This window comes from Heterodontus francisci, chromosome 12, assembly GCF_036365525.1.
Source record: "Heterodontus francisci isolate sHetFra1 chromosome 12, sHetFra1.hap1, whole genome shotgun sequence".
NCBI classification, from domain to species: Eukaryota; Metazoa; Chordata; class Chondrichthyes; order Heterodontiformes; family Heterodontidae; genus Heterodontus; species Heterodontus francisci.
The window spans coordinates 100,808,920-100,833,460 of NC_090382.1; the positions used below are offsets into that span (position 1 = coordinate 100,808,920).

A 24,541-nucleotide genomic window follows, 5' to 3' on the forward strand; every position below is an offset into this window, starting at 1 on the left:
CCGTCTGCCCCCCAGCCCCCTCATAACTCTCGACTCCCTTGTAAATCAGAAATCTGTCCAACTCAGTCTTGAATATATTCAATGACCCAGCCTTCACTGCTCTCTGGGGAAGAAAATTCCAAATATCAACACCCCCTGAGAGAAGAAATTCCTCTTCATCTCCGTCTTAAAAGGGAGACCCCATATTTTGAAATTGTGCCTCCTAGTTCTAGATTCCCCCACAAGGGGAAACATCCTCTCAACATTTACCTTGTCAAGTCCCCTCAGAATCTTAATATAAAAACAAAATACTGCGGATGCTGGAAATCTGAAATAAAAACAAGAAATGCTGGAACCACTCAGCAGGTCTGGCAGTATCTGTGCAAAGAGAAGCAGAGTTAACGTTTCGGGTCAGTGACCCTTCATCGGAACTCCGATGAGTTCCGATGGAGGGTCACTGACCCGAAACGTTAACTCTGCTTCTCTTTCCACAGATGCTGCCAGACCTGCTGAGTGGTTCCAGCATTTCTTGTTTTTATCCCCTCAGAATCTTAGATGTTTCAATAAGATCATCTCTCATTCTTCTAAATTCCAATGAGCATAGCCCCAACCTGCTCAACCTTTCCTCTTAAGATAACTCCTTCATCCCAGGAATCAGCCTAGTAAACCTTGCCTGAACAGCTTCCAATGCTAGTATATCCCTCCTTAAGTAAGGAAGTCAAAACTCTAGTACTCTAGGTGCAGTCTCACCAATGACTGGTACAGTTGTAGGAAGACTTGCCTGCTTTTATATGCTTTGCAATAAATGCCAACATTCCATTTGCTTTCCTAATTACTTGCTGTACCTGCATGCTAACTTTTTGTGATTCATGTACAAGGAAACCCAGATCCCAATGTACCCGTAGCACTCTGCAGTCCCTCTCCATGTAAATAATATTGTGCTTTTCTATTCTTCCAGCCAAAGTGGACAACCTCACATTTTCCCATATTATACTCCATCTGCCAAACTTTTCCCACTCACTTAACCTATCTATATCTCTTTGCAGATATTTTGTGTCCTCTTCACAACTAGTTTTCCTACCTATTTTTGTATCATTTGCAAATTTGGCTACAATACACTTGGTCCCTTCAGTCAAGTCATTAATACAGATCGTAAATAGTTGAGGTCTCAGCACTGATCCCTGTGGCACTCCATTAGTTACAGTTTGCCAACCTGAAAATGCCCCATTTATCCCAACTCTCTGTTTCCTGCTGATTATCCAGTCCTCTATCCATGCTAATATTTTCCCCAACACCATGAGCTCTTATCCTGTGTAGTAATCTTTTATGTGGCATCTTATCAAATGCCTTTTGAAAATCCAAGTACACTACACCTACTGGTTCCCCTTTATCCATTCTGCTTGATATATCCTCAAAGAACTCTAATGATTTCCCATTCATAAACCATGTTGACTCTGCCCAATTGAATTTCTAAATGTCCTCCTACTATTTCTTTAATAATGGATTCTATCATTTTCCCAATGACATGTTTGGCTAACTGACCTATAGTTTCCTGCTTTCTGTCACCCCTGCCTTTCTTGAACAGAGGTGTTACATTTGAGGTTTTCCAATATGCTGGGACCTTAATCTAGGGAATATCTCTGCAGCCACATTTTTTAAGACCCTAGGATGCAGGTCATCAGGTCCAGGGGACCTGTCAGCCTTTAGTCCCCTTAGTTTTCCTAGTACTTTTTCTCTAGTGATAGTGGTTGTTTTAAGTTCATCCTTTCTTTTTGCCTCTTGATTTTCTGCTATTCTTGGGATGCTTTTTGTCTTCTACTGTGAAGCAGATACAAAATACTTGTTCAAAGTCTCTGCCATTTTCTTATTTTCTATGTTTAATTCCCAGTCTCATCCTCTAAGGGACCAACAGTTACTTTAGCTACTCTCTTCCTGTTTATACATTTGTGGAAGCTTTTATTGTCTTTTCATATTTCTTGCCAGTTTACTCACATACTCTAATTTCTCCCTCTATCTTTTTTTAGTCAGCCTCTGCTGGTTTCTAAACTTTTCCCAATCTTCTGGCCCTCCACTAATCTTTGCAGCAGTTTACACATTTCTTTCAATTTGATACCATCCTTAACTTCCTTAGTTAGCCACGGATAGTGCATCCTTCTCATAGTCTTTCCTTCTCAATGGAATATATCTTTGTTGAGATGAAATATCACCTTAAATGTTTGCCATTGCTTCTCTACTGCCTTACCTTTTAACTTATTTTCCAACTCCACTTTAGCTAAATCTCTCTTCATACCCTAGTAATTGCCTTTATTTGAGTTTAAGACACTATTTTCAGACCCAAACTTCTCACCCTCAAACCAAATGTGAATTTCTTCTTGTTATGATCACTCTTGCTTCGAGGATCGTTTTCCATGAGATTATTTATTAATCCTGCATCATTAGATATTACCAGGTTAATATAGCCTGTTCCTGGGTTGGTTTCAGAATGTGTAGTTTTAAGAAACTGTCCCTAATGCACTCTATGAACTCATCCTCCAGGCTACCTTTGCCAATTAGATTAGTCTAATTTATATGAAGATTAAAATTGCCCACAATTATTGCAGTACCTTTCCTACAAGTTCCCATTATTTCTTAATCTATACTCTGTCCTACAGTGTAGCTACTTTGGGGGGGGGGGGGGGGGGGGGGTGGTGGTGCTATAAAGTATTACCACTCGTGACTTACTTCCTTTCCTGTTTCTTATCACCATCCAAACTGATTCTACCTCTTGATCTTCTGAGCCAAGGTCATTTCTCACGACTGTACTGATCTCATCCTTTATTAACAGAGCTACCTCACCTCCTTTTCCTTTCTTCCTATCCTTACAAAATGTCAAATACCCTTGAATATTTAGTTCCTAGCCTTGGTCACCTTGCAAGCATGTCTCTGTAATGGATATCATAGCATATCCATTTATTTCTATTTGTGCCATCAACTCATCTATCTTGTTATGAATGCTGTGTGGATTCAGATAAAAAGCCTTTAATTCTGTCTTTTTACCATTTTTCCCTACTCTGACTTTATTTGCTGGTGCACTATTTTGTTTGTATGCTCTGTCCCATCCTGTCACATTCCAATATCATTACCCATATCGCTACCCTGTACTATTGCCTTGTCCTTTCTCATTAACTTTCTAAATTTCCCCTCAACCAAACCCTCCCCTACACTATTTATTTTAAAGCCCTCTCTATGGTCCTCGTTATACGATTCGCCAGAACACTGGTTCCAGCACGGTTCAGGTGAAGGCTGTCCCAATGGTACAGCTCCTTCTTTCTCCAGCACTGGTGGCAGTGCCCCATGAATTGAAACCCATTTCTCCCACACCAATCTTTGAGCCACGCATTCAACTCTATGAACTTATTTACTCTATTCCAATTTTCTCGTAGCTCAGGTAGTAATCCAGAGATTACCACCTTTGTGGTTCTGCATTTTTATTTAGCCCTTAGCTGCTCATACTCCCTCAGCAGAACTTCTTTTTTAGTCCTGTCAACAAATGGAAAGGCATTGACTTTGGACCTAAAAAGGATATAATAGAGCTAGAAACAGTGGCAGTCCAAACAACAACTTATATTTATATAGAACCTTTAACATAATAAAACATCCCAAGGCACTATACAGGAGCATTATAAAACAAAGTGTGACACCAAGACACAAAATGATATTTCAGGTCACATGATCAAAAACCTTTTCAAAGAGGTAGGTTTTAAGGAGCGTCTTAAAGGAGGAAAGCAGGGTGGAGAGGTGAAGGGAGGGAATTCCAGAGCTTGGGGCCCAGGCAACTGAAGGCACAGCCACCAATGGTGGAACAATTAAAATCAGGAATGCACAAGAGGCCAGAATTAGAGGAACACAGATATCTTGGAGGGTTGTGGGCAGGAGAAGATTACAGAGCTAGAGAGGGGTGAGGCCATGGAGAGATTTAAAAGCAAGGATGAGAATTTTAAAATCAAGACCTTGCTTGACTGGGTGATAATGTAGGTCAGTGAGCGCAGGGGTGGTAGGGGAACAGGACTTGATGTGAGTTAAGACACGGCAGCAGAGTTTTGGGTGACCTCAAGTTTATGGATAATAGAATGTGGGAGACCAGAAAGAGTGCATTGGAATAGTCAAGTCTAGAGGCAACAAAGGCACTGAGACTTGGGGATGCAGGTACATAAGAAAATAAGAAATAGGCCATTTGGCTATTCGAGCCTGCTCCACAATTCAATAAGATCATGGCTGATGTTCTACCTCAACTCCATCTTCATGCACTATCCCCATATCCCTTATTCCCCCCCTTAGGACCCAAAAATCTATTGAGCTCTGACTTGACGATACTCAATTACTGAGTAAAAGCAAAATACTGCGGATGCTGGAAATCTGAAACAAAAACAAGAAATGCTGGAATCACTCAGCAGGTCTGGCAGCATCTGTGGAAAGAGAAGCAGAGTTAACGTTTCGGGTCAGTGACCCTTCATCGGAACTGACAAATATTAGAAAAGTCACAGATTATAAACAAGTGAGGTGGGGGTGGGGCAAGAGATAACAAAGGAGAAGGTGCAGATTGGACCAGGCCACATAGCTGACCAAAAGGTCACGGAGCAAAGGCAAACAATATGTTAATGGTGTGTTGAAAGACAAAGCATTAGTACAGATTAGGTGTGAATACACTGAATATTGAACAGCAGCAAGTGCAAACCTGAAGAAAAACAACCTGAAAAAAACAGTGGGTAAGCAAACTGAACAAACTAAGATGAAATGAAATAAATGCAAAAAAAGATTGTAAAAAATGTAAAAAGGAATGTAAAAAAAGGAAGAAAAAATAACTAAAAATGAAAGTAAAATGGGGGGCTGTCATGCTCTGAAATTATTGAACTCAATGTTCAGTCCGGCAGGCTGTAGTGTGCCTAATCGGTAGATGAGATGCTGTTCCTCGAGTATTTGGAGAGGCGGTGGCATAGTGGTATTGTCACTGGACTAGTAATCCAGAGACCCAGGGTATTGTTCTGGGGACATGGGTTTGAATCCCACCAGGTCAGAAGGTGGAATTTGAATTCAACTAATAAAAATATGGAATTAAAAAGCTAGTCTGATGTTGGCAATGAAACCATTGTTAATTGTTGTAAAAACCCATCTGGTTCACTAATGTCCTTTAGACCTTACCTGGTCTGGCCTACATGTGACTCCAGACCCACAGCAATGTGGTTGACTCTTAAAAGTCTCTCTGCCTTCGTTGCCTCTAGACTTGGCTATTCTAACGCACTCTACCTGGTCTCCCACATTCTATTATCCATAAACGTGAGGTCACCAAAAGCTCTGCTGCCCTGTCTTAACTCGCATCAAGTCCCGTTCCCCTATCAACCCTGTGCTCACTAACCTCTGACATGGCATAGCAAGCCACTCAGTTGTATCTAACAGACTGCAGCAGTTCAAGAAGGCAGCTCACCATCACCTTCTCAAGGGCAATTAGTGATGGGTAATAAATGCTGGCCTAGCCAGTAACATCCACATCCCAGGAATGAATAAAAAAAATACTGAGAACCCACAGCTCTCTGGGGTAGAGAATTCCAAGATTTACACGCTGTTGAGTGAAGAAATTTCTCACCTTGGTCCTAAATGGCCTTATTCTGAGACTGTGAAATAGATCATTAAGATGCATGAACAGGTACAGAAAATAATCAAAAAGGTTAATGAATGCTGGTCTTTATATCGAGAGAACTAGAATACAAGAGAGGGAAGTTATGCTTCAGCTGTACCTGGCTACACCACACCTGGAGTACTGTGAGCATTTCTGGGCAGCATACCACAGGAAGGATATATTGACCTTGGAGGAAGTGCAGTGTAGATTTATCAGAATGATACTCGGACTCCAAGAGTTAAATTACGAGGAAAGATTACACAAACTAGGGTTGTATTTCTTGGAATTTAGAAGGTTACGGGCAATTTGATTGAGGTTTTCAAAATTTTAAGAGGAACATATAGGGTAGATAAACTATTTCTGCTATTTGGGGATTCTAGGACTAAGGAGGCATAGACTAAATATTAGAACCAAGCATGAAATTAGGAAACACTTCTTCACACAAAGGATGGCCACACAGCTCCTGACCTCATTACAGCCTTGGTTCAAACATGAACAAAAGAGCTGAACTCAAGAGATGAGGTGAGAGTGACTGCCCTTGACATCAAGGCAGCATTTGACTGAGTATGGCATCAAGGAGCCCTAGCAAAACTGAGGTCAATGGGAATCAGGGGGAAAACACTCCGCTGGTTGGAGTCATACCTAGCACAAAGGAAGATGGTTGTGTTTGTTGGAGGTCAATCATCTCAGCTCCAGGACATCACTGCAGGAGTTCCTCAGGGTAGTGTCCTAGGTCCAACCATCTTCAGCTGCTTCATCAATGACCTTCCTTCAATCATTAGGTCATAAGTGGGAATGTTCGCTGATGATTTCACAATGTTCAGCACCATTCACCACTCCTCAGACACTGAAGTAGTCCGTGTAGAAATGCTGCAAGACCTGGACAATATCCAGGCTTGGGCTGATAAGTGGTAAGTAACATTCGCACCACACAAGTGCCGGGCAATGACCATCTCCAACAAGAGAGAATCTAACCATCTCCCCTTGACATTCAATGGCATTACGATCACTGAATCCCCCACTATCAACATCCTGGGGGTTACCATTGACCAGAAACTGAACTGGAGTAGCCATATAAATACCATGGCTACAAGAGCAGGTCAGAGGCTAGGAATCCTGTGATGAGTAACTGACCTCCTGACTCCCCAAAGCCTGTCCACCATCTATAAGGCACAAGTCAGGAGTGTGATGGAATACCCTCCACTTGTCTTGATAGGTGCAGCTCCAACAACATTCAAGAATCTTGATACCATCCAGGACAAAGCATCCCAACTTGATTGGCACCCCATCCACAAACATTCACTCCATCCCCCACTGACGCAGAGTGGCAGCAGTGTGTACCACCTACAAGATGCACTGCAGCAACGCACCAAGGTTCCTTGGACAGCATCTGTTTTCTCCAGACCCTAACATTGACCTATAATCCAGTGCATTCAACACAACGACCAGAATACTCATAGATCAGACTATTGGCATTCTGAAGTCACTCTTCATGTGTCTGCAAGTTAGGTGACTCTACAATATAGTCTAGCTGGAGTGTCAAGGACTGTGGTGGTGTCCTGCATGCATCACAACTTTGAGTTGCAAAGATGACTTACTCATGTATGCCCTGCAGGAGCAAGAGGAAGGGGCTCAAAAACAGCAGAGCAATAAGGCAGATAATAAGCAGCAACAGCACGACGAGCAGGCTGAGGACAATCAGTTGACAGCTACAAGACAAATCCGCTTCAAACTCAAATGGGAGGCCACCCGTTGCATGAAGAAGTGTTTCCTAATTTCACTTCTGAAAAGTTTGGCTCTAATTTTTAGACTGTGCCCCCTGTCCTAGACTCCCCAACTGGCAGAAATAGTTTCTCCCAATCTCCCCTATCCGTTCCCCTTAATGTCTTAAAAACGTCAGTCAAATCACCCCTTAACCAGGGAATACAACCCTGGTTTGATTAATCCCACCTCGAAGTTTAACCTTTGAAGGTCAGGCATCCTTCTGGTAAATCTACACTGCACTCCCTCTGAGACCAAAATACCCGTCCTAAAAACTGCTCACAGTACTCCAGGCAGTGTAACCAGGACTTTGTATAGCTGAAGCATGACTTCTACCTCCTTGTGATCTGGTCCTTAGATATAAAGGACTTTTTGATTATTTTCTGTACCATTTATGACATTTTAATGATCTGTGCACCTGGGACACCTAAGGGAAGGAAACCTGCTGCCTCTACCTGGTCTGGTATATATGTGACCCCAGTCCTGCAGCAATGAGTTTGACTCTTAATTGTCCTCTGAAGTAGTCTCGTAACTCATTTAGTGTATCAAATCACTGTCTACACCTTCTCTGGGCTACTAGAGATGACAACAGATTGCAGCAAGGCCCACATCCCGATCTGTTTAATTTGCTTATTAAGAAAATACCTGTACCATGAAAAGTAGCTTGTGGCACAACTCACAGATCTACTCCCTCAACTTTAGTTTGGGCCAGTGAGCTGGACACTATGGATGAAATACAATATTCAATGGTCATGTGCATCACTGCATCTTGATCGTCTACCGAGAGACAATCCTGTTTCATCAAAAAGCCCTGCTACTTATTAGACTCTGCAAGAAACATATTCCGGAAATGGTGTATGAACTAAATGCATTTTTTTGGCTTTAAAGCATTGTTCTGTGTCAACTTAATGCTGTGTTTTACTGTTTTGTTCAACTTGCAATTAAATCTGAACCAAAGAGTTTTACATGTACTCAATAGTTGTGCAACATGTTATTTTCTGCTTTTCAAACAGGACAGGAAAACCTGGTGGGCATCCATGAATTTCAAATGAGCAAATCTTGAAGCTAAATACTTACTGATTAACTGCTAGTGGCCCGGAAAAATCAAATTAAAACCAGTTCACACACTGAAAAAAAAATGAAGCTTTTGATCTCCCCACAAGTAGAAACGTCTTCTCTACATTTACACCATCAAACCCTTTCATAAACCAAAAGACCGCTATCATATTTTTTCTTTAAATGTGATAAAAGTAGAATTTTTGTCTGGGTAAGATCATATGTGAATATATAAACCAACTGCACCACAAAACTCAAAAAGATCGAACAGCCAGACTGCAAACAAAAAAAGGCTCAATCCATTCCGATCTGGAATTTGTTAACAGTACTCATCAATCAGGTTCATGAAAAATAACATGATATACTTGGCATTTTATGTACTCTCCAGTAAGTTACCATCATCAGGGCTAATTGCTAGACTTGGCTAACTTTACAGCAGATAAAACTACAGAGGTTTTAGTTGGGAAGACGCACAGTCCAATTCAGGAAATAATTGTTGGGTCATTTAAATATGGGGAAAAAGAATAATACTGGAAAAAAAGTTCAATTGTAGCAAGGCAGTTAATGTTTTGTGGATTGCTAAGGAGAAATGGTCTGAGGTTTTTGAACTATTGTGATAAGCACATGATGCAACAAGATGATGAGTTTACAAGTAAAATGACCACTGGAAAAAGCGTTACATACTTCTGACTTTCAAACAGAAGAATTTATTTGCTCGTAGAATGAAGTTCCAAATCAAGTCAGCACTAATTTGTAGAAAGCCAGTTATGCTTGACAAATTGAAGGGAAGAAATAACTGTCTGTACAGATTCAAGGAAAGCAATGAGTCATCGTCATTGTCGGCTGTCCCTCGATTCGAGGATGATGTCTACTGAAGATCACTAGTTTCTATCATAGGTCTTCAGGCCGATTCTCGACCTGCAGATCTTTGGGCACATGGGGCAGGGTGTTCCACAAGGTAGTGGGATCCGAAGTGTAGGATTTGCTTCCTTTTCTTTCCTTCTCTGCCGCCGCTCTGCCTCATTAAGATGTTGGGACTCAAATATGATGCAGTTTGATGGACAAGTTGTTGCCATTTTGAATGATGGTAGCAAGCTCCTCCCAGTCATCAATGCCAATGCTGCTAGGCTTCAAAGAGAGCTTCAGAGTGTCTTTGAAGCATTTTCTTTGTCTTCCACATAATGCAGGCCATTTGAGAGTTAAGAAAACAGGATCTGGTGGGGGAAGACGGTTTTCAGCCATGCCGATACAGTGTCCAGTCCATTGATGTTGGTTTTGCAGGAGTTTTGCCTGAATGCTTGTGGAACTGGCTTCAAGAAGGACGCGAGTGTATGTTCGACGGTCCTTCCATTGAATCCGGAGGATGTGGTGGAGGCATTGCTGATGGAATTTCTCTAGCATTCTTATGTGTCGCTGATACACAATCCAGGTCTCACTGCAGTACAGGAGTGTGGTGCTCTGTACACTAGGACTTCTGTTGACTTGAGGAGGTCTTTTTTGCCAAACACTCGCTGCTGTAGTCTGTAGAAGGCTGAGCTGGCGTAGTTGATCTGGTGTTGGATCTCCTTATCAATGGTGGCCTTTTGAGAGAGGAGGCGGTCAAGGTATGAGAAGGGCTCAATATATTCCAAGGTCTCTCTTTCAACATACATGGGAGGTAGAATATTTGGCTGACCAGGTGTAGATTGATATATGAGGTTTTTTTTGGCAACATTCAAGGACAGGCCGAGTCTCTTGTATGCAGAATTGAAGAGATCAAGAGCGGCTTGCAAATCTGGTGCAGAGTGGGCAACAACACTGCAGTCATCTGAAAACTGTAGATCATGTATGTCTATGGTGGTCAGTTTAGTTTTGGCATGGAGGCGACTGAGGTTAAAGAGTTTTCCATCTAGGCGATATTTAATACTCACACCAGAAGGCTGCTGATCTTTCACAAGGTGAATAGCCACTGTCAGGTAAATTGTAAATAGTATGGGGGCTATCACACAGCCTTGCTCGACCCTGTCAGGATTTTGAAGGCGTCTGTTTCAAGATCTCCCACTCAAGACAGTTGCGGTCATATCATCATGGAGCAATTGCAAGATTGTGATGAAGTTTCTTGGACAACCAAATCTTTGGAGCACGATCCACAGAGCCTCGCAATTTACTGAGTCAAATGCTTTGGTCGGTTCGATGAATGCAATGAAGAGTTCCTGGTGCTGTTCTCAACATCTTTCCTGGATTTGTCAGGCAACAAAGAACATGTCGGAGGTTCCACTGGAAGATCTAAATCCACGCTGTCTCTAGGTGGATTTCCTCAGCCACAGGAAGTAGGCGGTCAAGAATTTCCTTGCTATGGAATAGAGGGAAATATCTTGATAGTTCCCACAGCATGATTTTCTCCCTTCTTGAAGATAGTTACAAATGTTGCATTCCAGGGGGTTGCGGGGTGGGGGTGGGGGTGGTGTGGGGAAGCAGTTATTTTCCCTCCCAAATCTGTAGGACGAATGCTTGGAGTCTTATTGTGAGCAAAAGCCCATCAGCTTTGAAGACCTCAGCTGGAATACCTTTGGGACCACAGGCTTTGTTGTTTTTCATCCATTTGATTGAGTGTTGCAGCTCTCCTATCAATGGTGGTTCACTCATGGGTTTTATCACAGGGTACTGGCGGGCAGATGGCCTGAGGAGTATCAGCTGCCACTGTGGATTCACAGTTTAGGAGTTCAGCATTGACAGATGGCACAATCATCCTTAAGAAGGGAGACACCATCCTGTGAGCAAAGGGGATTTTGTCCATTTGATCTTGGTTTATAGATGGCCTCGGTAGCTTCAAAAAAGCTTTGCATGTCATGATGTTTCGCATATTGTTGGATCTCTCGGTCTTTCTCTTCCCACCACTTGTCCTTTACCTTCTAGATTTGTCTATGGGTGTCAGCCTTGAGCTATGGGAATGCTGTCTTCTTGACTTATGACATTGGGCTGTTCTGCCAGGCAATGAAGACTCCTTGTTTGTGTTCCAGGGGGTCACACATTTCAGCGTCATTTTCGTCAAACCAGTCCTGGTGATGACGATGCTCGAACCCAATGGTCTGGACACAGGAGTCGAGTACAGCTGACTTTATTTGTTCCCACTGTTCTGAAATTAAGTTGAATGTGGGAAGATTTTCCAGATTGGTTGTGAGCTGCACTTGGAATTCCTCTCTTTGGTCAGGCTGCTTTAGGGCTGAGACATTGATCATTTTCCTCTTGGGCTTTTGTTGCCTTTGTGCTAGGTGGATGTTCATCACTGATCGAACAAGTTGACTATCTATCTAGCAGGCATCATTCTCTGCGTGGATCAAGTGATACAGACATTACTTAGATCATTGACTTGAATAATGGACATAATCCAAGAGGTGCCAGTGCTTTGATCTAGAATGTCTGCATGTGGTCTTTTTATTTGTCCTTCTGGTAGAAGAGGGTGTTTGTTATAATGAGGCCGTGCTGAGCACACTTTGTCAGCAGGAGGACACCATTTCCATTGGCTTTTCCCACCCCATTTTTCCCAATAGCTCCTCTCCAGATATCGGAGTCACAACAAACTCCGGCATTGAAGGCACCCAGAAGGATGATCTTCTCTTTTGGGATGGCAGTGAGGACTTTATCAAGGTCAGAATAGAACTTTTCCTTAAAATCTTCATCAGAGTTGAGGGTCAGGCATAAGCGCTGATGACGGCGTAACATTGATTACAGCTGAGCTGTAGGTGAAGTATCATGAGTCTTTCATTTATGCAGTTGGGGAGTTCTAGCAGTGCATCCAAGATCCTATTCCAGATGGCAAAACCAACTTTGTGGGCATGAGGGTCACTGTCAGCCTTTCCTTTCCAGTAGAAGGTGTATCCACTTGCTTGTTCCTTCAGTTGCCCCTCCCCAAGAAGGCATGTCTCACTGAGGTTGGCGATGTCAATTTGCAGTCTTGATAGCCCATGTGATACGATTGCAGTGGAATCTGGGCTGTCACTGGAGATTATCCATGAGTGCTCCAATATTCCAAGTTGCAAAATTTAAAGTTTTCTTTCTTTGACTACAAAGATGGTGATCCTGCAGGGTATGGCTCCCCAGCCAGGAGAAGGTGGGACAGCCTATTTTTAGGGCACCTTTTCTAGCCCCTTCCCCACTTGGATATTAAAGTGTTTGATGAAGTGCTATATATTCTTGATGAGATTCAAAGACACTGTGCTAAAAAGGGGTGTGGCATCACAAAACTCATGGAGAACACAGACAAGGTAACATTCAAATGTGGCGAAATGTGAGGTGATTTTGGGAGGAGGAATAATAAGGCACATGGACTAAATGGTAAACCTTTCAATGGAGACACATTTGGGGGATTCAGTTTGACAAATTTTTAAAAGTGGCAGTCAAATTGATAAAACTGTTTCTAAAAAAACATAGCATCCTAGGTTTATAAATGGAGGCATTGGGCACAAGGCAATGCTAAATCTATACAATTATTGATTAGGTCCTCTAGTTTAGGAAGGATGTAAAGGCCATGAATAAGGTGCATAAGAAATTTACTAATAAGAGGGATTTGGTTACAAGATCACCAGTGAAACTGGCGCTCTATGCATTAGAACAAATGAGACGGGGAAGAGGTCTGATCGAGGTGTTCAAAATTGTGATGGGTTTTGAGAAGATAAATTGAGAAATTATTTCTCTCAGTAAACAGCATAATTTAAGGCCATCACTAAGATGATGGCGAGCATGTTGAGGGGAATTGTTTTCTTTAAAATGTAGAATATTGTCAGGACATGGAATAGCCTCGCAGACAGTGGTGGTGGTGGGGACAGGGAAAGTAGATTCTATAATAACTTTTAAAAGGGAAGTAGGAAAATATTTGAAAACAAAAAAATACGAAAAAGGAAATGGACAAGACTAGGGGAATGGAGCAAAATGGATAGCATCGGAGAGAGCCTGCACAGGCAGAGAGTCAAACTGCTCCCTTTAGTGCTGTAAGAGTCATGGAATCATCAAGTAATTTTTATTAAACAATTAAAAAAACAAATCCCTTTTTTTTTCATCTTTGAAATGTTAATCAGGATCAGCATTGCCCATGGATCAAAGGGCTAAAAGCTGACAGAATGCTTCCTCTACAGCTGGCTGCTATTAGCTGTACAGAGGTAAATCATCCTTCCAATTTCTTCCTCCCTCTCTCCTTGCAGGCTAGCTTCTGTTCTTTCCTCTGAAACCATGCATGTAGTCTGGAGCACTGAAATTATAGTATGCTGTGCCAGTTACATCGTCCACTGTACCACAAGGAAACAATATTAAGACAACATAAGCAAGAAATCACACAGAAAGTTAGCCTTTAAACAGATTTTAATAACACTTCCCCAACAGAACCTGCAAGATCGTCTTCATTTGCCCTTTTTGAAAAACACACTGGGAAGGAATAGAAGGCAGCTTCCTTCCAACGACTGCCCCAAATGCTGTCTGAGCTAACCTAGGAACACAATATATGAATCACAGGATGAGCCGTAATCCCAGCCACACCCTGGTTTGAACCTACAGCTAAATCTAAACCCAAGATTTAGTGACTCAACTACCAGAATACAGGAAAATTAGAATCAAATTCAGAATGCCTACAGCAGGGGCAATTAGTTTGGCCACATCCAGGATTATGCACTAGATACTGGAAGAGTCCAACCTATTCCCACAAACTCAAATCTGTAACTCATTCATAAACAGCATCGGGCTGAAAATGAAACACATGATGTGAAACATTATGACATCAGAATGCATGGATGGTTCACTGTAAATATTTCACTGCTGTAAGAATATGAACTATGTTCCGATTAATTTACCTATCAGAACCGCCCAGAATCTTTACACTGCTGAGCATCAATGTTTTCTTTTCCAACTTCCATTTGAATCCTGTCTGAAGACGGTTATCAGTTTTAGTCTAATCCAATCTCAAATATAGTAGTTTCTGGTGAATAGAACTCGGTCCTTGATTATTTATTTTCAAAAAATTCATTTAGGAGAGGGTGGATTTAACCAATTGATAACCATTTGTTGCTGAGGCTATTTTGTGACTCATTGCATGTAAACGACAAACAGTACTCGAGTATTAATTGAATTTAATAACTGAGGTTGTACTTCATCCTAACTTTATCCAGGAGATGTAAAGCCTAGGCCATGCATTGTCTAGAATGGAGTGCAAAATACAGAAAGCTATCACGACAACTGCATATTGGGAGAAATCAAGCTTCCTTTACCATGAATGCAAATTGAGGCCATTTGTCAGTGCAGTTTCATCACAACTCTTCAGCTGTGAGACATTGGCTGATCCTGGACCACAACTGAAGACTAAGCTATGCTGTTTACTTCAGTCATCTTTCTTTTTAACATCTTAACATTTAAGTCATTGCAAACCACTTATGATTTGAAAAACTGGATTTGGGCTTCCCATATTCGCCTGTCCAGGCAGCACACCCAGGTTGACCTCCACATTGTAAACGTGGGTGGATGACATGGTGGGAAGAAAGAAGCTGGTTTATTTCTGCACCAGTTTAAATGCTGTTGGTCATGTTTGAACATGTATGCTGAATTTTCACAAAGTACAAAAATAATCTTTTGATCGTGCAGAATGCTGTGTGACGTGATCAATTCGCAAATTAGTTTCAGTTCTAGGTCACCTTGAAATGCTACTGAGATAAGAATACTTTTACAGTAAGAGGCATACAAAATAGATGTACACATTCACTGAACATGAGAGTTCAGGGAGCTGACGCTGCATTTCATAATTTCCGAACACTGATCAATGTTCTTTTTGATTCGGTAGAAGTTTTCGATATATTGCGAACGACTCAGCAGTTCCACAAAATCCTCATCATGAGTTATCACCAGAAGCTGGAAGTTGCTTTGGTTTGAGCGACTCTTTATTATCCTTCAAAATAGTAACATAGTTTAGTCAATAAATGTTGGTTTATTTGTTTAAAAAAAAAGGGGCTGATCAGTTAACATGCTTGTTATCCTCCACCCCTGCTTCCTGTAAGGAAAGGTTTTTATCATAAAGCAAAGCTTGGCTCAATGGCAGCAGTCTCAACTCTAAATCAGAAGGTTATGCGTGTTCAAGTTCCAATGTACATTCCAGTAATCTAGATTGGTATATTGAGGAAGTGCTACATTGTCTGAGATGTCACCTTTCAGATAAAAAAATCAAACAGTTGCTCTATTTGCTGTTTTCAGATAGATGCAAAAGATTCCAAGTCACTATTTGAAGAGCAGAATGTTTTCAGGTATCCTAGCTAACATCTTCCCTCATCAAGGCTACAAAAATCCTACTCCTGCTCCTATGTTCCCCAAAAACAGATTTTCAGACCATTTAATCATTTGCTATCCATGGGATCTCGACATGTGCAAACTGGCAGACCACCATTCAAAAAGATTGCGGCTGATCTTCTACCTCACATTCACGGTCCTGCCCCATCACCATTCCCTTGGAGTTAAAAATAAGAACTTAAGAAACAGGAGCAGGAACATTAGAAATAGGAGCAGGAGATGAAAAGATAATGGCCTAGATATTCTATTTTAGCAGAATGAGGGTGCACCTTTAACTGATTTTCTGACTTCCAGGTCATTCATGACTCACATTACTAAAACAGCAAGACTGCACCCTGACAAAAGCAGCAAGAACAATTCTCTATGAGCTTGCTGACGTAGTGGGCAACTCGAATGCTGTTCATCCACACACATACTATCTTGTCCTGTACCACGAACTGTTCCACAGTTAGCTTTACTGCCCTTGTTTCAATCAGCTGTGGCTTTATAGGGAATTTTTAGGGCTTGGCTAAAAGATAGTGCACAGAGCGTTTTAAAATTGCCTAGCTGTTTGGAATAAAATCATAAAATCAAAAGAGCTGCAGAGACTTGTTATCTGGGCAGATACACCATAAACGGAATATCAACTGAAAAAAAGTAAAAATACATATTGACAACAAAATTTAAGATTGTTAAAGTAAGATAAGGCACAAAAGAGCTCAATGACAGAGATCGTGAGGAACAAAGAAAGTGTACTGGGGTGGTTAACAGAGATTAGAGGTGCTAAAAAAGGCATAAAAAGGTAGCAGATTATAGAAAATAAAATATTACAAGGGATTTTATAAATATATAAAAAGTAAAAGTTAAAGAGATGGTAGGATAACTCAGGAATGAAAGTGGGAGCCCAATTGACATCTTGAACAATCATTAGTTCAAACACCCAACTGCGATGTACAAAAAAAAGACCAGCTGAAATAGTCTTCAACAGATGGAGTTAGTTCCACACAAACCACCCGATCAACTTTGAGAACAAAAAATTGCTGAGATTTTGTTGCGGGAGTCACAGCAGTTGGACTCTTTTTGAGACGGCTTCTGTGTGGAGATGTCAATAGCCTGGACTTTCCTCCTGTAGTCCATCCATTTTCTTGGGCCTAAAACAGATCCTGTACACCTCCCCATCACTGATGTGAATCTCAGCCACTCCACCGACATTAATGATGGAGAGTTGGTGGCGGAAGAATCATAGCAAATATGTAGCATTATTTAGGGCTTTTCAGGTCCTACTAGTTCCTGGTATGCAGTGAGTGCCCTGCTGGAGCATCAGAGTGGTTTCCTCCACTACATTGCTGGATTTTCTCTGCAGACTGGAGATACTGCTGGGAGCTTGCCTTCAATGTGCAAAATGGGTCAGGGCCATTGCTGCAGGAAAATGAGGGGGAGGAAGGGGTGGAAAAAGAGGGCAGAGGAACAGAGGGTGGAGGAACCAATATGGAATGGGGGAACAAGGGGGTGGTCAACAAGGTGGGGGGCTGTGAACAGGGTCGGGAGGGAGAACATGAATAAGGAGGGTTGGGGTGGGACAAAAGACTTTAATCTTTCCAATGATATCTTGAAACTGAACTCTCAAATGTTTATTTTGGGTTTTATATCTTTTCTGCACCCTGGTGGTAGGTTATGGAGTGACAGGAGGAGCACTGGAGATGTCTCTACAAATCAACAACACTAACTTGCATTAAAAAAAAAATCAAGAAAGTCAGAAATGACAGAGGTGATTGACAGATGGTATGGGATAGATTATGGGCAACAGTTCTGAATGAACTAAACTATTGGATGGTGGAAAAGTTTTCATTTTATTCATTCATGCAATGTGATTGTCCCTGGCAAGGCCAGTATTTATTGCCCATCCTAATTGAGGTGGTGATGGTGAGCAGCCTTCTTGAACCACTGCAATCCATGCGATGTAGGTACACCCACAGTGCTATAAGGAAAGGAGTTCCATGACTTTGACCCAGCAGAGCTGAAGGAATGGCAATGTATTTCCAAGTCAGGATGGTGTGTGACTTGGAGGGGAACTTGCAGGTGGTGATGTTCCCATGCATCTGCTGCCCGTGTCCTTCTAGGTGGTAGAGGTCATGGGTTTGGAAGGTGCTGTCGAAGAAGCCTTGGTGAGTTGCTGCAGTGCATCTTGTAGATGGCACACACTGCTGCCACTGTGCGTCGGTGGTGGAGGGAGTGAATGTTTACATTGGTGGATGGGGTGATCAAGCGGGCTGCTGTGTCCTGAGTTTCTCAAGCATTGTTGGAGCTGCACTCGTCCAGGCAAGTGGACAGTATTCCGTCACATTCCTGACTTGTGCCTTACCGATAATGAACAGGCTTTGAGGAGTCAGGAGGTGAGTTACTCGCCACAGAATTCCCAGCCTCTGACCTGCTCTTGTCAGCATAGTATTTATGTGACTGGTCCAGTTCAGTTTCTGGTCAATGGTAACCTCCAGGACATTGATGGTGGGGTTTCAGTAATGCCGTAGAATGTCAAGGGGAGGTGGTTAGATTCTCTCTTTTGGAGATGGTCAGTGCCTGATACTTATGTGGCGCAAGACAAAGCAGGCCGGCTAGAAGAACACTGGAATTGCTGAGTTCCAGAGATGACCGTGGTACGGATAAGAGTTGCAGCAGCATATGGACTGAGGCAGTGATGGCATCAGGCAATGTTACGAAGCTGAAATTAGACGATCTCGGTGTGTTGGTCAGGATAAGCGGTCAAAAACTCAGCTCAGGGTCACAAGGGTGCTAAGGTTGCAAACAGTCTGGCTCAGTCTGTGGCAGGGGCCAGGGAAAAGGACAGAATTGACGGCAAGGGTATGACATTTGTTGGGGGTGTAAAGACGATGGCTTTGACCTTCCCAATGTTTAGTCAGAGTAAATTGCAACTCATCTAAAACTGGATGTTGGACAAGCAGTCTGAGATCATAGAGACAGTGGAGGACAGAGACAGTGGAGGACAGAGAAAGGTGGTTTAGAGCTACAGCTGGGTATCGTCGATGTACATGGAAGTGACCCCCGTCCATGGACAAATTTGCTGAGGGGCAGCATGGAGATAAGGAAGAGGGGTGGGAGAGGGGCAGAGCAAGGATAGATTCCTGCAGGGCGGGAACTTTGCTGGAGATGTTCTGACTGTGATCGAATAGATGAAAGTGAAACAGAGCAAGGCTGCCCCACTGAGCTGCACAATGTAGAAGAGGAGTCAGGAGGATGGTGTGGTTGACTGAGTCAAAGGCTGCTGAGAGGTTGAGGAGGGGAAACGTACCATGGTCACACTCATAGAGAATATTATTTGCAACATTGATTAGGGGCATTTTAATGCTGTGACAGATGCAAAAACTTAATTTAAACAGGGAACGGTGAGGAAAATAGACAGGAATTTGGGAGACGACAACTTGCTTAAGGATTTTGGAAAGGAAAGAGGTTGGAGAAAAGGTTGCTGGTGGCCACATTTGGTTAACTAGTTCTGCCTTTGCTTCAGTGCCACTGAGATAGAAGACTCATTCTTGTGACCCTGATGTCTGAAAACCTTGAGTTTCCATATGTCAAAAGCAATTATAGTACAAGTATACAAAAGCAAAGTATGGTGGATACTGGAAAACTGAAATAAAAATAAAATGCTAGAAGTACTCTGTCATGCTTAAGTTCTGAAGAAGGGTTATTGACCTGAAACTCTGAATCTTGCTCCATAGTACAAGTCTGTCTGTTCCAGCAGTTAAGCTGGCAGAGTCACATTATAAACAGATATTTTTAACACAGATGTGTGAGGATGATCTGCTTTAAAAGGCTATGATAACTTCTGAAAAACAAAACAGAACCAGCAACCAGTGTGCATGAAATTTGGAATTAAAACAAAGAATAGGAGAATTATGAAGGTGTCAGTCTTGGCTCAGTGGTAACTCCTTTGCCTCTGAGCCAAAAGATTGCGGGTTCAGAGCCTTGAGCACGACACCAACAGAGTGGTGCATTTACCCATTAAACCAGCGGGTGGAAGGAAGGATGATGGATTGATAGCGAGATATTCACACTGGGATTTAATTCAGGTTGCAGCAAGGTGCTCACTTTCCCAAAAATCAAGTATTTCCTAGGAGGACTCAGAATTTGATTGGGCCACTTACTCCACCAAGGCGTGGGCCAGGGATTCGATGTTCTCCCGATCTAAGTTTGTTGTAGGCTCATCCAGTGCAAGAATTCCACAGTTCAGGCAGAAGGTCTCCGCCAATGCCAGACGGATAATAAGTGAAGCAAGGACCTGAAATGGAACATGACAATAGATCAAAGAGTCGGTCAGCACAGAGACGATGGGACGAATGGCTTCCTTGCATGCCGTAAATATCCACGAGTTGATGAGAAACTAGGTTGACAATTTACATTAAGCCTGTAATACTGGAAAAATTCATCTAATTAAGACTTTAACAAATGCTTAAGTTAACACCTTCAGTTTTGTGACTGAGGTAACTTTTTTTTTGAGGGATTTACTTGACTGTTTTTTTTTTTGAGTGTCTACAATGAAGTAATCACTGACCATAAACATGGCTGTCAGCTGTGCTTTAGCACATAGCATTCATGCCTCTGGGTCTGACGTTGTGGGTTCAAGTCCCGTTCCAGAGACTTGACCACATTTTACTAGGCTCGTGTGGAGCATAAATACCGACATGGACTTGTTGAGTTAGAACGGCCTGTTTCTGTGCTTTAAATACTTTGCAATACATATTTACTACTGAATCAAAATTAACTTTAGAGAGGAGATTGTGACAAAAATAGAAGATTTTGTCCAGACTTCTTTCTGGTTTCTCCAAGGTTAAGACAAATGCTCTTAAAAATAACTCAGATTGGGAACTCCACGTTTCATTAAGCTAGTTTTCAGAGTACCCTTGTTGCATTAAGATGTTAACAGTGACAGTCCAATTATTAGAGTAATGCCATTATCAGTGTGTCACACCACATTCAGTCCCACCCACTATTCCAGAGAACCCAGAGGAATGCATGACTGCAGTACTCTCAGCCAATTTGATTTGAAAATGTTAGCCTTGGGCAACATCCATGAGACAGTAAGAGTGGAAACTGGAAATCCTCAAAATTACAGGAATTTTGCTAATTTCAAAAATAAAGCCTAGTTATTAAATAAGAAATGCATTGACATTTAGCACAGAAAACATAGTAATAGGAGATCCTGTCAATTTTAATAAAAACATTGCTGGATTCTTGCTTATCTGAGAAAGTGTTTGCGAAATGCCAAGTTTATACAAATATCTATGGGCCGGAAAGAAACCAATTATTGGCTTGTCACCCTGGAGTAATAATGTTATGCAAAGAAGCCTCTTGACAGCACCTAGATGACCAAATGAGTAACTGATAGTGAAAATTCACATTTATTTGAGAAAAAAGACACCCTTGCCTCTGACTAAAGAAAACAGAGAGTTTGATAAAAGGGAAGAATTTGGACCATTGCAAAATGTAGATTAAGTCAGCATAGAAGCTGGCCAATAAAGAAGATAATTTGAGGGAAACCGATGTTACTTGAAAGACGAAGACAGAAGTATAAACAGAGACATACTGGAAAGAAACTGGTGCTCAAAAGAAATATACAGTTAACTACATAAAAAACAAATCGGGAAACTTAAATGATGAAGCTATCAGAACTTTCTCATTGCATTTCTGAAGATGGAGGAACTGGCACACACTGCGATAAAACTGGATTAGTCAATCTATCACCTACATGATTGGAGAGGTGACATTCTATTCAACATCACAGATCGGAAAAAAAATTATTGCCTTTTGCTTCATGGTATGACCTACTGAAGTACTTGAAACACAATGATGCACTGAAACAGATGAGATCGATTACATACCTTCTGTCCAGCACTATACCTTCCTCTCATGTCCAGTGCTGTGTCCCCCTTCACCATTACTACACGGTAATTATAGTTCCTCCTTTTGTCACTGGCTGACACATTTTCATCAGCATCAGAACGGATCTCAATATATTCAATATCTATTGAAAGAAATCATGAGGCTCGTCTTAACTATCCAAAGCAAAGCCAGAAATGAGATTGCACCATTGCTACTTAAGATTTGATAGTGTGCGTGACTTGAAACACGGATGAGAACCCTAATGTGAAAGGGGGAAAAAAAGTAAAAGAAAAAATGGCTTTTTAAAAAAAGTTTTACACAAAGGTACCATTCTATTGCAGAATATTTGGTCCTGGTATCTGCAATTTGTCAAGTACAGAAACAAATTAGTGCACAAAATTAGTGTAGTAAGTCCACCTTAAATGAAAGACCTGCATTTATATAGCGGTTACTTAAATGTAACTGCAGCAGTTCAAGATGCCAGTCACCACCACCTTCTCATGGGAAAATAAGGATGTGCAGTAAATGCTGATCTTGCCAGTGATTCCCACATTCCATGGAAGAATGAAAAAAAAGTCAACATGGTTTTTTGGAGTGGGAGAGAATGCTCGCCTAACTTACTGAATTTCTTTGAGCAGATGGCAGACCTTATGGATAGGGAACAGGCGGAGACAGTACAATCTTTCTACTTGGCTTTTGGGAAGGCATTTTTCACTCCGCTACAAAACAGGCGATTGCATAAGGTCCAAGGTTGATGTGGATTCTATGTTAAATGAAATTGCCCGTGTGTTACTACAGCAGGAGGAATCTTTGGGAGTTTTAGTGGATAGTGTAATACATCCATCAGCACAATATTCCTGACTTGTTAAGAAAGTAAACAGAATGTTGAGATGCACAGCAAGAGACATGATATATAAATCCAGAAAGGTAATTTTAAAACTGCATTTGATCATGTTGAGGCATCATCTGGAGTACTGAGTATAATTTTGGTCTCCCTATTTCAACCCTCTATCAATAAATCATTTTGACTTTTTAGTTTTCCAGTGGCAGTTTACATAATAGAATGACTTGCAATAATACTGGACTGCCCAAAATCCAACATTGCACTCAACTTACTTATTAAGATAGTGATAGTTTCAGACAGACAGGATTGTCAATCCATCTCGTTATTTGGAGGGGGTGCAGTTGATGCTAGAAAGACTGAAAAATGAAGATTGCGAAATATGATAGAGGTGTTTGAAATTGTCAACAGTTTGGACGAATTGGATCCAAAGTAAGCTTTTCTGCTATGCACAGAGTTTATGAATAAAGCCTTTTACAAATTGAGGACTGCAAAATGCAGGAGGAATGTTTTGACAAATAGGATAGTTAAGTATGTGGAACAGATAACCAGCACAGGTGTAGGAACAAAAAACCTTAATGGGTTTCAATAAGGAACTAGACAGGTTCCCATCAATAACTGAGATTTATAGTAATTAGAAATGCACCATTGTCATACTGGGGCTAGATGGACCAAAGGGCTTATCCTGTCTAAAAATATTGCCATATTACTAAGTAAGCTGAAGAGAGCAATGCTAGTTTTTGGGAACTCCGGAATCATTGCAAGTCATTCCAATATGTAAAACTAGCACTGTTAAACTAAGAAGTCAAAATGATTTATTGAGAGAAGTTTCAATTTGCACCATGCAACCTGTTAGCTCAAGAAAAGGTTAAAATAGTCGTTCGGTAGTATAGAACTTGAATATTGCTGAAAATGGAGACATTATGTCGAAGCTTTTCGTCTTGCACTCATCAGGATAATCCACAAGAATACCAATGTAAGGGACAACAACAAATTTATACTGTATGAGAAGAGGGTGCTGGTTGGTTGGCAAGTGAACTCTGATTGGTAGAAGCGTTGCCATGGAGAATGCACCAGTTAATGGTGACTGACAGTTAACTGCCAAGCTTTGTTTGAAATTTAAACCAGGCAGCTTGACCCTCATTGGTGGGGGCCTGAATGACACACGCCAGTCGAAGATTTTTCTGTTCCCTTTTATGTTAACTGCCATTCTATTCTCATATTCTCTCTTTGCCAGTGTTACTTTCCTCTTCACTTCCCCTCTCAACTTATTGTATTTGGACTGGTTCTCGCTTGAAGAATTCAGCTGACATGCATCATATTCTGCATCACCCTCGTTATCCAAGGAGCCTTGGCTTTGGTTCCCCTACCTTTTGCCCTCATTGGAATGTACCTAGCCTGTACCCAAAACATCACCTCCTTGAAGATCACCCATCATTCTGTCACCATTTTTCCTGTCAGTCTTTGGTTCTATTTTACTCTGGCTAGATCCCCTCTCAACCCATTGAAGTTAGCCCTCTTCCAATTTAAAAGTTATACTTTAGATTGTTCCTCTTCTCCATTACTAATCTAAACCTTATGAAACAATGATCACTCTTACCCAAGTGTTTCCCCCACAGACACTTGGTCCACTTGTCCAATCTCATTTCCCAAAACCAAATCCAGAAATGCTTCCTTCCTAGGTGGACTGAGAATATACAGGTCAAGTTCTCCTGAATGCATTTCAGAAATTCTTCCCCTTCCTTACTTTATCCCAATATTTGGGTAATTAAAGTCCTTCACTATCTCCACTCGATAGTTATTGCACATCTCTGTGATTTCCCTGCATATTTGTTCCTCTATCTGTCTCGCACTATTTGGAGGCCTATAGAATAACCCCAGTAGCGTGATCATACCTTTCTTGTTTCTCAACTAACAAATGGATTCTATTCTTGCCTCAAGGACATCCTCTGTTTCCATCACGACAATGTCTTCCCTAATCAGTACTGCCACCCTCCTTTTCTTCCTTCCCTCTTGTTTCTGAACACTTGTTGTCCCTGAATATTAAGTGCCCAGTCCTCACCATTTTTAAGCTACGT

The 24,541-nt window shown here is 41.6% G+C and overlaps 1 protein-coding gene across 2 annotated transcripts in view; it reads right to left on the reverse strand.

Annotated features, from left to right (window-relative positions):
* Window positions 1–13,537: 13,537 nt before the first annotated feature.
* rad50 (RAD50 homolog, double strand break repair protein) overlaps window positions 13,538–24,541 on the reverse strand; it is a 181,821-nt gene continuing 170,817 nt past the window's right edge. For both annotated transcript variants that reach the window (XM_068043937.1, XM_068043936.1), the window contains exons 24-26: window positions 21,622–21,764; window positions 19,888–20,021; window positions 13,538–15,353 (exon numbers count right to left, since the gene is read on the reverse strand). In XM_068043937.1, coding sequence (XP_067900038.1) covers window positions 15,167–15,353; window positions 19,888–20,021; window positions 21,622–21,764 — 464 coding nt within the window. In that variant the 3' untranslated portion in view covers window positions 13,538–15,166. The remainder of the gene's footprint in view (window positions 15,354–19,887; window positions 20,022–21,621; window positions 21,765–24,541) is intronic.